Source organism: Bicyclus anynana, chromosome Z (assembly GCF_947172395.1).
Source record: "Bicyclus anynana chromosome Z, ilBicAnyn1.1, whole genome shotgun sequence".
Lineage (NCBI taxonomy): Eukaryota > Metazoa > Arthropoda > Insecta > Lepidoptera > Nymphalidae > Bicyclus > Bicyclus anynana.
In genome coordinates, this window is record NC_069110.1 from 3,145,553 (window position 1) to 3,161,266 (window position 15,714).

Sequence of the window (15,714 nt, forward strand, 5' to 3'; positions counted from 1 at the left end):
GAGTAGCTAAGTTAGTCTATGAAATTATTTAAAAAGCCCCTACAATTATTGATAAAGACACATTATGCAATTAGTCAACTGCAAGAAAAGTTAGTACGATGAAAATACTTCAAATCTCAAATCTTAAACTTTAACACTAAGTATGGACATTACTTTTTGTAACACTTTTATGAAAGCGCGGTCTCACAGACTGCTATAATTCAAGGTCATATATATTAATTAAAAAGTTTAAACTTTTGTTACATTTAGAGGGTATGAATCTATAAAATAGCCAAGAAGTTGAATCTTAATTAGTTATTTTCTTACATAATTGAAGACATTAAGCATTAAAGGCAATTTTCAGTCTTTCAGAGATCATTTGAGCCTCAAACTTAAAACTTTTTAACTTTTTCTCCCAAAAAATTAATAGTGATATTCTTAAATCTTATCTATATATCTATCTTATATATCTTATAAGTATCAAATATAAAAAACGAAAACTATTCTCTAAAATATTAAACATGAAAATTTTTAAAATGGCCTTACAAATGCAAAATTACTGGTAGTTTTGTATTGAGCGAAGCTGTTCTGACCATGTCAGAAGATGGAAAATTATCCCACTTTTATCGAACTTTACCACAATAGTATTTAAATCGTGATCTGTGGCGGTCTGATAGCTGAACATCGTCATCTGAGACTTTGCGTGAAGTATCACTTCATGTAACTCTGTTTTTCTCATATGGGATACGTGGACATGCGGTCAGTCTCCCAAGGTTAAGCCGATGACGATACGTCCCGTCTCATCACAGAAGCCGAAGTTCTACGCCTCAGTAGCGGGGTGTGCATGGAAGAGGGTTAGACACGAAAGTTGTAGGTCTGTGAGACCGCGCGTCCATAATTAAAGATTAATATCGAATCACTAATATAACGTACTTCTTATCGTGTCGCAGATATAATATAGGTATGGTGTGGTTTTCCCTGGAACGTCCATTAATTCTTGGATACAGCCGCTTTTACGCGCGATGTTTGCCGGGGCGTCAGCCGAAAGCGTGATGTAGCATGCAGATTACGCATCATGTGTCGTCCCCTAACAGATATCTAATTCTACGATTCACCCCAAATCCACAGTCTTCACGTGACGTCGCGGGGTGTAATGGAATGGACGGTGCCTTTCACCCACACTTTAAATGCCTTAACTAAAAACAACTGTAGAAACCAACAGTGTAGCTATACAAAATTAAAAAAAAATCAAACTGAAAAACTATACATACTCAATACTCATACATGAACAACTAAAACGTTAAACTGTAACATATATATTTTACAAATACCTACATACTATAATAATATTGTAGTAATTTGAAAATGTCAAGCGTTCGTTGTTAAAGACATTAACGAATTTTAGGGCGATTATCGGAATCTTGAGGGGAATCAGCAGATGTAAGTTTGAATAGAATGAAAAATAAAAACAGTATCTAAACTAACTCTTTTCTGCTTGATCAAGTAATATATATACACACAATCATACAAACTTTACTATATAATACTACACGTGTAATTAGACACTCAAGAATTATTCGTTCAGGAATTTCGATTGATCAATTTTAATTAATTAATTGAATTATGAGTCTTGAAAAAGAGCTTTATTATGATGACAAATTGAAATTCTATTATCTTTTATGACAAAAATGAATTAATATGTAATATAACACATTAAACATGAATAAGTATGAAATTAAATTTTGTGCTATTCAAACGGTACACAAGGTTGTTTGCAAATTACTAATTTATATTAGGCATATTTAGCCTTACAAAATTTCTAACTAAAACTGTCATTATGTAATTAAATGTGACATAATACACATTTAAATACACCAATAAATATTCACTGCTATTCAATTAGTATCTACATATTGACTATTTTTGCTATTTTAATAGTCGTTTATATGACAGGGTAAGATGACAGAATGTCAAACAAGAACAAATTATGTTATATATTTCTAACATCCAGGGTCATCACACGTTTACCTTCGAAAGACCCTATTTCTTCTCCGTCATCTATATTAGTTATAGACGAGTGTTTATCAGGGTATTCTGTTTATAATTACTTTTAAATCTTATTCTGAGTGAATATTATATAAAACACATGTATATTGTAATGTTTATAATAGTAAAGATTTGATCTAGTCCCATGTGTTTCTAAAGTTATGAATTCCCACATATTTGTAAATTAGTAAACGATAAGTTATGCTTATAATTTTCATCGGCTTTTAGCCATATTGTATTTAGGTTGATGGCTTTAAAAGCTCTCCGTAAATGCCAGTTAAACTTATTGACAACTGTTTAAAGTACCAAAATGAAAATGAAATATAATGGAATGCCAGCATTTCCAGGCAGACTAGCCGTTGTTAATTAACAAAACATCAGTTTGACACTCGTATGTAAATATGGATCACTATAATATACTGACGGACATTTTTTATTTATAGCTTATATTATAATTGACGCTGTACAGTTATGAATATCAAAGATAAAGAAAGAAGTCTTAAAAATTTGGTGGCAGATCACACATTTACAATATAGATTTCTCTGGAATGCTATATTTTCTTCATTGCTTTGCTTTTCATCCCTGTTAGCATTCCTCGTCAGTATGGTTCTCATTCTTCACTTTAGTATTTTTAGTTTTTGGTGCTAATTCGTAATACAGTGACACAATCGAATGCTTTTTACAAAACGCCCACCACCAACGGAAGCCCGTCAGACCTATGAAAGAGAAACTCGGGTCTCTACTGCGTCTTAGTTTTTCAACGTAAGCCAACACTTCGGCTAAAGATTTCTTAGTTCGCCTATTGTAGGGAGAGACACTTGTTTCACAACAGAAGTCTAATATGGCCCTTTCCTCACTAGCTAGCAAACCAGCTTCGTCTAATACTGCCATACGTTTCGATTTGCCTAATATATTATCGTAGAGTGTTCCTTTAGGTATTCCGTAATGCGTGGCTGCTTGGGTGAACCTCATGCGCTGTTTGACAACGGCTTGTATCGCCTCCTGGAGCTGGCTCTGCGTCCACGTGGGTGTTTTCAACTTCAGGGAATGACCGTGGTATTCTAATCGACAGATGCAAGCAAGAATGCTACGTGTAAACAAACTATACACAGCCCGTATAAATAATGTATAACATATAAGGCATTCAAATTAGCATTTAATGTGGAACTGACTAGTGTGTTTTATAACAAAAAGTACTACAGTTTACTGGCATATTTTAGCAAATACTAATTGCTAAAACATGCTGTTTTGCAAAAGTATGTATACGTATATTCTAAAACAAACTGATAATGGAATTGCCAATGTAACAACTATTTGAAATGCACTAGTATACATCATTTGTTAATCCTGACACAAAGTAAGCACATATTGTTGCAGATTATTTTCAATTTCCATTTATAGGTACACGTGACAGAATTTCTATTCCGAGTTAGATATTCAAATTCGACACCAGCTATCTAAACAGATCGGAAATTATTACATACAATGTATACGGAATGAGAATTGGATTGACTTTAGGAATGCTTTGAACAATAACATAACTTTAACAATTCAGTCAATAGGAATTACATTAGAGAGTGTACGATGTTTAAAATGTAAATCCAGTGTATGTTTTGGTATTGTAAGTATTTTTGATTAGAAATTATATTCTATTTTATGTAAATTAAAAATAAATAGCCAAAATTTTATATCCAGGGCCCGTAATAAAATATTTGTGTGGGTCCTTATGATATGCAAATTCTCGTTTTATTTCGACACTATGCATTTTTAGATAAAAATCATCGATCTTCTATAAAAAGTGGATGCACAATCAGCGACCAAAAAATATCCCCACTCAATGAGTGCCAAACACAACTTCTTGGCACTAAATTCAAATAGTCGCATTTGCAAATTCAACCTTGAACTCAATTCTTAAGGATGAATTTGAATATTGGATTATATTTAAAGGACTTTGGGTATAACATTTTTTACCTATAATTCTAAAACTGCCAAAGCAAAATTGGCCAGTTTATAAGTGACATTTTCTACATGGTCTAATATCTCTCTCTGTCCAATATGATACTATAGATAGAGAGCGATAGATATGAATTCGGAGCTAGATAACACTGTCAAGTTCTAAAAACGTACATTTTCTTTACATAAATAGTCTATTGAAGTCCACTTCAGTTGAAAGAGAGAATAAAATATTCAGCTCTACATTTAATCTCTCTGGTTAATTGAGTGGCTAATCCTCACTCGATCGGCTCCACCGATAAAATTTAAATAAAATCTAATCTATTAACAAGAATTTTATTGCACGAGCTATGGTTACGCACGAATAACTATGCAACAATATATAATTACATATCTTTTATAGAAATAATACGCGGTATAGTTACGGTATGCACTCTAGATTGCTATGCAATTAGAATTTAAACAATAAAGAATTGAAGTGAAAATGGTGCGACGCGTTTTCCTCGCCGACGTTTTCTCACGGTAATATTTTACATAGATGAAATTATCATACATTATTTACGTACGGGCTATAATGCAATTGAATTACGAAACAATGATAGCTGGGCACTAACAACTTATTATATTATTCACATCAGTTACGACTCGCGTATAAGGAATACGTGAGTTTTATCTGATGTTATACCTAACATTTGGAACTTAAAGTTAAATAAATATTGTGGCATGCTAAAGAGTGCATTAAAAACTTTTTTATTTAAAAAATCAACTGACCTGCAATCGAAGATGTGGAGGCGCCGAGCCAAGCGTGAGAGTTTTCAATTAATTTGGCCTGTAAAGAAAGAAATTTCATTTTAAATCTCTATCAAATGAATACTAACTTATAAAATAAATAAAATAATCTTGTCATTGGGTAGGTGAAATTCGTTTACTAAGTCGTAAGGGTGACAAAATTGAAATGGGTTTTACTGTCGTTGAAAAAAAAAGAATATAAAAAAATCACAATAGAACATGTATTTTTTGGTAAAAGATGTAAAAAACCAGAATCACATTTCATAATTTTATGGTAAATATTTTGAAAATCCCGTTGATGGAGGTAACCGCAGACAATTTTTAAACATGTCTGCCACGTGTCCGCAATGTCACGCCGCGCGACGTGTCCGGGAGGGTCACGTGACGTGTCAGTGTCCTTGTACAAGCGGCGACATCTTGCGGCGTACGGCGACAAATGTAATACAACCATAATCATTTTTGTCACCCAACAACGTTTATTTAGGCTCTACTACGTACACATTTTCATAGTTTATTTATAAAGTTTCAACAGTAAATCCTTTTTCAAATATATAAACAGGTATTGTGTAGTACATCGATCTTTAAATCAAAAGTCAAAGTCAAACTTAATTAATTTAATGAGGCTTAGGTAGATTACAAGCACTTTTGAAATTCATTACAATATATATTTATATTAAGAATAGAAGACATAAATCATGTTAAAAAGCCGTGATAGTAATTTTTCTATTTTTAAAAGTAACAAGTTCTTCTTTTTAAGTAACTCTACAACCCTGGCATGGCGATCTAATACAAGCTAGAAGTAATTTAATCGCGCGGACTCTATAGGTAATAATATTTCACTGGGCACACATTTATTCGCGTATAAAATCATAATAATACCACAGGAATCACAGTTGCCAAGAAATTGCCGTATGCCCCATGAAATTGGCTCCGGTGGGTTATATCGTTTATATTTACATAACGCAGCACACACTGCGGTATAGTTATTATATTTAGGCGTAAATTGTTTGCCAGTGTGTACCTAATAATATTATGGGCAAGTCGCTAGCGCGGCCGCGTTCATAAATCTATTTTATCGCACGCGGGCAATAAATTTTATTTTGGGATCTTTAATTCTTTGTTATTGAATTGGATTTTAGTGTTTTATTCGGGTAAACAAACAATAGAAAGCGTTTCAACCGGTACTTAGGGCGCTGGGCACGTGCGACTAGCGACTCGGCGCGGCGTCGCGCGTCAACTTAATAAAACATTTTATTTGTAGCTTCTATTGTTACTCATTTACAGCTGGCCATTACACGGCGCTTTTGTCTGCGTTAACAATTAAAACTTCGATAAAGTTTAGACGTAGCGAGCACAAAGAATGCCGCTCTTTGCGCTGGCGATTCACTGTTCCAATATAAATAAACCGGGCTCGGAGATAGGCGTGGAATACAGTAGCATTAGATAAAATGTCCGATCGTAAACTTCCTGTTCGTGATCGGGAGGTGTAAATTAATGAATCGATCTTTTCATCTCGCCGTTACGGCTGCTCTTAGATACGCGGACGGTGCTTTCATTGTCGACTGACCAATAGCTTATAACGTACAGGGTTTTGTATTTGATATTTTCTCTTCCTAGGCTGGGCGAGTTTAGAAACAATGCGATAATGTAAAACATTCAATTTCTATGAACTTTAACTGTTAAATATTTTTGATTGTTTTACGTGGTTTAATGGGTAAATAGCTACTACCATATGTATAAAACTTAAGATTCATTTTGTTTCGTAGTTACTAATGTGTTTGTACTAAAAGGTATCTAACTGAAGAAAATTAATCGTACATCTTCGTGTCACTATCTCGCAAGGTGTTAAACGTATTCTAACGTATTCTAATATTCATAGTGTAAAATATTCATACCTAAGAACTTTATGACATAGTAAAGTGGTGTTGTTTTGAAAGAAAGATTTTGATATTGATCAGCGCAGCAAAAGAAGTAGAAAATATACTTTATTGTGCGCCACAAAGAGCATACCTACAACACAATTAATACAAAAAAAAATGACAAACAAGACAAGCGTTCTCTTCCAGGCAATCTAATGAAAAAACTACAAAATTACATATCTACTTGTTAATGTTCTGTAAGCTGCCAGACAGTGTCTTATAAATAAAACTGCACTGATGCATTTCACACCACGAAGGGCTTAGTATCGAAGCCTACGAGTAGTTCCCTTTACGCAACCTACGGTTTAACTAAGTGGAAATCGCATACACAGATTTCTCGTGAATTATTAAAGGGATTAAGGTCAGCATGCTGAAAATCGATGTTTGACGAGACAGGGTCATTAACAGTATTCGTCCACTGCTGGACATAGGCTTTTCCGAGAGATCGCCACCACACACGATCCTCCACCTTCCTCATCCAGCCACTTCTGGAGGGAGACCATCTAGCTGGAGGGCGTCCTATACTGCGTTTGCTGGTACGCGGTGTCCACTCCAGAACTCCATCTGTTCTACGACAGATATGGTCCGCCCACTGCCTCTTCAGTTTGCTAATTCTTTGGGCTACATCAATTATTTTCTCTTACGGATTTCCTCGTTTCGGATTTTATATACATTATACATAAATATGTTTTAGATAAAACTGTCCTGAGTACAGGTGAATTTAGAGAGAAAAAACATTTATTAATCATGTTTTTATTGCTGTTGTTTTTATAGGTACTCTTCATTTACATCCTGCTATCGATTTTCAATATCAACAACCCTTTTTAATAGCTCAGTAGAAAATATGAATATAGGAATCATTAACTTAAAAAATAAGCCACTTAAACAAAATGGTATGTAATTTGTTAATTTAATTCATACTAGTGGATGCACGCGACTGTGTATGCGAGAAACTCGTTTTAACTTTTCATCCCCCTTTTAAACTCATTACATTAAAATATAAAAAAAAATATATTCTAAGTACATATTTAGAAAAATTCACAGGTTAAAATTTTTCATGTAATTCTATAATTTTTCAAGTTACATTGCAGGTTTTTGTTATTTTTAGCATAGTGTTAAAATATTAAATGTAATGAGGTTAAAAAGGGGATGAAAGCTTAAAACAAGTTTCTCGCACACGTAGTCGCGTGCATCCACTAGTATGAATTAAATTAACAATTCATCGTGGCCACTGGTTCGCTTATTTCTAATATTGCATTCCTAATGTATGATTACAATTGTTCAATTCGGCCCCAGCGTACGTACAACTTGCGCTCTAATTACATGTCACATTTCGCAAGGAAATTAATTTATATATCACAGAGTTGCACGATCAGCAAACGATTTAATTTATCGTTCATTAGAGAACGTGTTGGGAATTTGGAAGTGTGAAGTTTAAAAATCAATCTATTACAATCAATGATTATTTTATACTACGATATGTTACGCACAAAATCACCGCATTAAGTGATCCGAACTTAGCACCGAACTAAACACACATGCACTATTTTGTGTTTACTTACACAAAATTTATGTATACATATATAGTTTATAGGAAATTCTCTGATATGCAGGTTTCCTCGCGATGTTTTCCTGATATTTAATTTCTTAAAATGCACACAACTGAAAAGTTGGAGCTGCATGCCCCGGACCGGATTCGAACCCACACCCTCCGGATTCGGAAGCAGAAGTCATATCCACTGGGCTATCACGGCTCTTACAAAGCTGATTTATTCCAACACTTCCAACAATATTACATCATGATTCAACTGATTAACACAACATACTCGTATTAACAAATTAAACACCTAAACCTGTCTCATAAACCCATCATATTCATTGGTGGCAACCACAAGAAAATCCGTTTAGTTAAATAATATAAAAGATTAGGAGTCAATGTATAAGTTAAATAAGTCGCAAAGCTGAAGTGGCCATGGGCAGGCCACGTAGTTCGAAAAGCCGATGGACGTTGAGGTCCCAAGGTGGAATGGCGACCCCGCACCTGAAAGCGCAGTGTTGGTCGACCCCTACTAGGTGGACCGAGGATATCAAGCGGGTTGTAGGCAGTCGCTGGATGCTGGCGGCTCGAGATCGTTGTGCTTAAAGGTCCATGCAAGAGGCCTATGTCCAGCAGTGGACGTCTATCGGCTGATAAGGTAAGGTATATAAGTTACCTCGCTGTCTATAACTTTATCTTTGAATCGTCTAAAGCGAGTCAGTATGGGTCAAAGGTGAACCCAGTGTCCATATGGACAACTGAGATCAATTGATCTCAATTCGAATTAATACTATTCCATCAATGTAATGCCCATTGAAAAATTTATTCCACTGTAGATATAATATAATATGTTACATGAATATTATCATCATCAGCATATTTTTAATGGGGCTCTCAATTTTTACTCTTCTAGAAGTGAGAGGAGGGTAACGAAGAGTACTCTATATTCAGTTGGCGGCCTTAGGGCGATCGATGATGATAAGAATAAAAGGATAAAAAATAGCTCAGGTAACTCGCTGATAATGTAGCTTTCCATTGGTAAACCAATTTTCTAAAATCGGTTTAGCTTTACAAACAAGCTTACATTTGAATCTCATAATTATTGTATATATATATGGTTATAAAAAGTACAATTAATATATCTTAATTACAAGTAAAAATAGATCTTATAAAGATTTAACTTGTAAGCCCTCATTCGCACGACAGTTTTCAAGGCGTTCAAATAGGTACAACAAATGCATAATTAAATTTTGGGGATTGGAAATAGACCTTCGTTTAACTTCATACTATATTTGAACGCTTTTTTAACGTCCGTTAAAAAAGCTCTCGTGCGAATGGGGGCTAACGGTTTTAATAAATAATTATTCGAGTGGAAACGGATGTTTAGTACGTGTTATGCGTAAGTATCTCCAAGCGTTGTCAGTCTAAATTAAGGCAAAAGGAAACACGTCACGACGTATTTTCCGCCTACTGAAAATGCGGCTGACGTCATCGGCATAAGTTAGACCGCATCTAATAATAATAATAAATAATAATCAAGACTACTCCAAAGGTCGGATGAAAGTCAATGCGATATTAAATCCCACTATTGTATAATGTTACTAGTTTGTGCTGGTTAAAAGGTAAAGATAAGATAAAGGTACATTTTGTTTATTTTGTACTAGCCGACGCCCTGCGGTTTAAACCGTGTAGTTCTTGTTCCCGTGAGAATCATCATCATCATCATCAACGATCCATATTCGGCTCACTGCTGAGTCCACCAATGCAATGCGAATTGGCAGAAGTCACCCACTTATATAATTAATAAAATACTCAGGTATGGAGGTTTCCTCATGATGCTTATCCTTCAATGTTGCGACACGTGATATTTATGTTAAACTGCACATCACTGAAAAGTTGGAGGTGCATGCCCCGGACCGGATTTTAACCTTCGCCCTCCGAATCGAAGGAAGGGGATCTACTGGGCTATGAGTTATGACCTGGACTATGAGGGGATAAAATATAAGAGTAGATGGGCGGAACGACTCTCTAAGGGCGTCTCTATTTGAGACTCAGACTAGACCAGACTAGACTCAGCTACAGGGCAATTCGGGAAGGATGTTTTGTCCTGAGTGTTATCTTAGACTGCATCATCACTTTGTATCAGGTCAGAACGAAATCAAAAGCTAACTAGTCCTTTGATAAAAAACCTAGTAACGCCATCTCAACGTCTTCTTAGTGTTGCTCATTTACATGAGCAGCAGCTGCTACCGACGACTGTAGTCAGCGTCGTCTCGGTGGTAGCCAACGGGAGTCGACTGCAGTCGGCGACCGCCGTCGACTGCCGCCGAGAGTCGACTGCAGTCAGCGACGCCGTCGCCTGCCGCCGAGACATCACCGAATGCAGTCGACTGCCGCTGGCTGCCGCCGAGACGTCGCTGACTGCAGTCGACTGCGGTCGTCGGTAGAGTTACCGCTCTTGTAAATGAACCCTTGTAATAAAATATTCAAGATACACTTTAGGATATTTTATTGAATCACGTTTCTAACTGCTAACAAAATACCTTTTAGTTTTGTCTGTTTCAGACAAAGACTAGAACCTGTACTATAGATTAGATAGCATGTGCGGAGGAATCAAAAGGCATTAAGGTATAGCAATAACTTCCCAGTCGCAAATGAGCCTAATGCGTTGGATTATTATGTTATCCTATTTCAGAGGCCCATGCGAAAGTTCCTGCGTACGAAACACGGTAATAAACTTCCGTATTACGCAATTACCTATGATGCTGTATAATGGCGGGATTAATAACTTAGTTTTCAGATATTACGGGGCTACGTCTATATAATTTAAAACTTATACGAATCAGTCATTCAGAATTAGGTAATTTTTTTTTTTTGTTTATTCTTTACAAGTTAGCCCTTGATTACAATCTCACCTGATGGTAAGTGATGATGCAATCTAAGATTTTAGCGGGCTAACTTGTTAGGAGGAGGGTGAAAATAAACCCCTATTAGTTTCTACACGACATCGTACCGGAACGCTAAATCGCTTGGCGGTACGTCTTTGTCGGTAGGGTGGTAACTAGCCACGGCCGAAGCCTCCCACCAGCCAGACCTAGACCAATTAAGAAAACCTCAATCGGCCCAGCCGGGGATCGAACCCTGGACCTACGTCTTGTAAATCCAACGCGCATACCGCTGCGCCACGGAGACCGTCAAAAAATCTAGGAATTTGAGATTCCCAGCTAAATATTTGTATAAACTTGTATTTTAAAAGTTGTCTCAAAACCTAAATATCCGGTGTCCGTGTCTATTAAAATTTGAGGACAAAGGTACACAAAGCGATTTTTTTTGCAAATATCTCATTTCCTGTGGTTTGATAAAGTATCTCAAATTCCGAGATGAATTTACTAAGATGATTGGATCAATAAGGAGATACCTGAACTGCCATGGAAGGAGAGCAAGATGCTAAAAGTTATACTTTTTTTGTTTACCTTAATAATTACCAATACTGAGGGCTCTTTGGTGGAGGTACTCAACGACACGAATTGTGTGTAATTCTAACGCACACGAGTAAACCCGAAATTTCCCCCTCTTCGGGATTCCTACCAGAAATAAACTGTCATGTCATTATTATATAATGAAGGCAAATAGAAAAGTTTTAATGATTATACAGGGTGTTGGGGAGTATTTGTCATAACTTCAAAGTATTGACGAGTCTACTTATAGGAGCCGAACTCCGTAACAAATATTTTTTTTTCTAAAACAAAAACATTTTGTTTTTATTCAAAGTAATTCAAATGATTCCGACTATCCATGTAACACACGCTTTTATCTATTACGCACACGCATTTTAAAATTTGGCTACGTCATAATTATAAGGATGGCTATAAGGGATACATTTTAAGATCTATTTACAAAAGAAATATTATTTACTCCGAAAATATTAATTTTAGAACACATGAACAATTTTCGGTAAACAATATAACTCCAGAGATAAGGGATATACTCCCTAGCAGCCTGTATAAACGATATAAACGAAAAAAAATCATAATAGGGAGTAAATCACAATGTTTAACAAGTCGGGTCCAGTCGTACCATGGACATAACCACACACCAAACACCAAGAATCTTAACAGAAATATAATTCCTTACTTTACAAGTTGGGTCCGAACTCGTACCAAAATACCAAGGACTCGTCAATCCAAACAGGTGAACCAGTACACCAACAAGGCAGTTAGAAAATTGACACAGAAATAACAGTATTAAATAAACAGATTTTCAAAATATTATTTCGTGCCGCAAAATTAATTAAGCAAGCAAGGTGACAACATCGAACAGATACAAATTTTCCCCACAACAAACAGTGCAAGCGAGCTCATCGAGGCGTTGTGGTTAATGAATAAAAAGCGACGAGTGAATAGTTATTTAACACATTTCTTCCATTTCAATAAATTCCACGAGCATTTTAAGAGTCCCACGGCAGCGAGAATTCAAAAGTACTATTAAAACTCGAGCAGCATTATTATTGATTTCAATTTGTTGGAACAGTTAAGCAGTTTCCACCTTAATACGGGGTGATTCATTTATGTTACGAGAGCCGGCGAAGAATGGGGAGGCAAGAATATATGGCGAAGGATAAAACTAATCACGCATTCTCTTAACGGAGGTAGGGCGTGGCCACAAAAGTAGCGAATAATAATAACTTATATCTTGGTAATATGTTCCAGATTATTAACACATCCACATTATGTCAGCCGTTGAATCATTGACTTCTGTATGTGTCTTACATTTTGTAATTACTATATTTACCTATCATAGGTCTTTACCTGCATTCGAACTCATTTAAGGTATATTTTTCAGCTGAGTGACATCATTGTGTCCGAGGTAATTAAATGAAATTTTCAATGAACTGTAACGTTGTAATTGGAAATTTATTTCAAAGGTTTCAATTCACAATATTTAATTGACTGTACTCAGTGTTGATTTTATTTCATCATAATTATCAACTCATATACGGCTCACTGCTGAGCTTGAGTTTCCTCTCATAATGAGAGGGGTTAAGCCAATAGTTCACCACGCTGGCCCAATGCAAATTGGCAGACTTCACACTCGCAGATAATTAAGAAAATTCTCCAACATGCAGGTTTCCTCACGATGTTTTTACTTCACCTTGGCCATGAAAATATTAGTATGAATAAGTTTAATTTCAATACGGTTTTTTTTAAAAGTACTTCTGCTAATCTTTACATTTTCATACTAGTCATATTAATGTGTAGTTTTATTTCAGCATATTTTTCCATAAAGTAAAGTTTTTAAAAAAGGTAGAGTATATTAAACGCGTTAATATCAGGAACTGACATTTGGATTGTAATAATTCTTGCTTTGGGCTTGTGGTTGACAATCATTCCTGATAAAGCGCGCGAAGGTGCTTCCATTGTACGAGTCTGGAAAAACAGAAGCTAGTAGGGCATTTCCACTTTTTACCAGTTCCTATTAGAAACGTTGATGTGAAAAAAGATCTCTCGCCGATCAACCGCAGCTTAATTATTAGGGTTCATAAAATAATAATTGTTCGTTTCCTTCATTTTCAACAATAAAACAACATTATAACTTCACTGAGCAAAAGCTACTTTCTAACCGCCCCATCTATCAATAGGACCGCACTCTGGCAGTCGCTTTTGCATTATCCACTTCCACATTACTGTCTTTTTGTTCCCCGTTTGATTGTTTAACCGTGCGTCGATGTGGTATCCAATGGTTATTTTTTTCTATAGCGCTTTCACTTGAAATGGCTTCAGTCAATTGTGGAATATGTTGCTCTTATTGTTTCAGAAGAACAATAACTGCCTTCATTTTATATGTTTACAGTGTCTAAAGGCTTGATAGGCACTTTTCTATTCCACCCTCCTATCTGCCATTGTTATGACTGTGTCTAGGACTATCGCTGTGTTTATGTGGGACACTATTCATCTGTTTTCATTCATTAGTAATTTAATGCCCCTTTTGTTGTTTGTATTATTTCTTCGCCGTCATCGGGATTACGAGTGGAAAAGGATCGAAACCTAATAAAGCTAGTTTTTTTTGCATTCTGTAATTATCTTGCTCATCTTATATCTAGCATGTTTTTTAGATACCTATATGTTTGGTACACAATAAGATATCACAAGAATTAGATTAATGTAAATATATTTAGAATAATATTAGTAAGATAATTCTGTTCCTAGTCTCTTAGGTGAGACCTTAATAGTTAAAGCTAGAAATAAATAATGTCATAGATTATTATTGTATTAAATATTAAGGCCACTGAATAAGTAAAATCGTTTTACAAAATTTCTTAGACGTTCTTTAATTCGTTAATGAAGTGCAAATTGATCGAGGTGGTAAGTTTCAGTTAATTTACTTAAAAATGTATTAATAACAGAATTTTGTGAATATTACTTTTTCTGACTGTCAATAGACAAAACTACAACGTTGGCCTGTTGGAGGTAAAGTAAAATCAAAATATCGTAATTACTGTGCATAACTAGTTTTATATAACGAACCTCATTAGAGGAAAGTCTATTTTAGCACTATTTCGATCATAATTTTACATCAAAATTATGTTCAATTACAGAAGTATTATAAACACGGTAAATTACACTTGAATCACAAAATAATAACGGTGTCTACATATTCTATTAAGCGCATATTTAGTTCGTGATCGAAACCGATATTTTACGTCCAAATATAATATATCATATCTAATGGTAGTTAAGTGTTTATTGTCTGTACGTAGTTATCTAAATTACTATACTTACAAAGACGTAGACAATTTCCGCAAACCTTGTAATATAATAAGGGCTATAATTTATTCGTCTGGTTAATTTCTATTGTTATAATATAATTTTTGCACATCGCATGCCAGAAGATATGCTATGAACGCGCATTTGTGATGATTTATGTTCGTATTGTTTATGCATTTATTCATTTTATATAATTTCCCTGTTATCATCGATTTTGACATTTGTTTTTATTTGATAAAGTAAGGTTTTTGAACTATAGCTTGGCAAATTCGTACGTAACATTCCCGATGGTCCACGCGGGCCGGAGGAGCGTGTAGCGATGAATGAAAAACTCACCACTGATGCACCTCACTTCCCCGCACGCACGACTTGATACCCGCGCAGTCTTTCCCCCCGTCGCCCGCATATCATGGGATAGTGTCAGTGAAGCCCGAAATATTTTGATGAAATCCGTTATTAAAGTAGTGTCAAATTAATAACATAATAAATAAATTAATAATAACATTTTCATACACAAAAATAAACGAAACTATTCCGCAATTATATTCAAAGTGCAGATACTCAATTTCTACTTTCTGCATAATGTAAATATTAGGTATGATAAAAATGTCTATGCTCTTTAGATTCCCAAATATACCTCCGCCATAAATCATGAATTTTGAATTGAATTCAAACACAACATTTTATGATGAATACATCAAGTAAAGTTAGACGTTTCCTTTTGCA

At 35.2% G+C, this 15,714-nt stretch overlaps 1 protein-coding gene across 3 annotated transcripts in view; it reads right to left on the reverse strand.

Moving 5' to 3' along the window:
* LOC112043806 (protein bric-a-brac 1) overlaps positions 1–15,714 on the reverse strand; it is a 433,720-nt gene that overhangs the window by 22,008 nt on the left and 395,998 nt on the right. For all 3 annotated transcript variants that reach the window (XM_052890734.1, XM_052890735.1, XM_024079401.2), the window contains one exon: positions 4,751–4,808. In XM_052890734.1, coding sequence (XP_052746694.1) covers positions 4,751–4,808 — 58 coding nt within the window. The remainder of the gene's footprint in view (positions 1–4,750; positions 4,809–15,714) is intronic.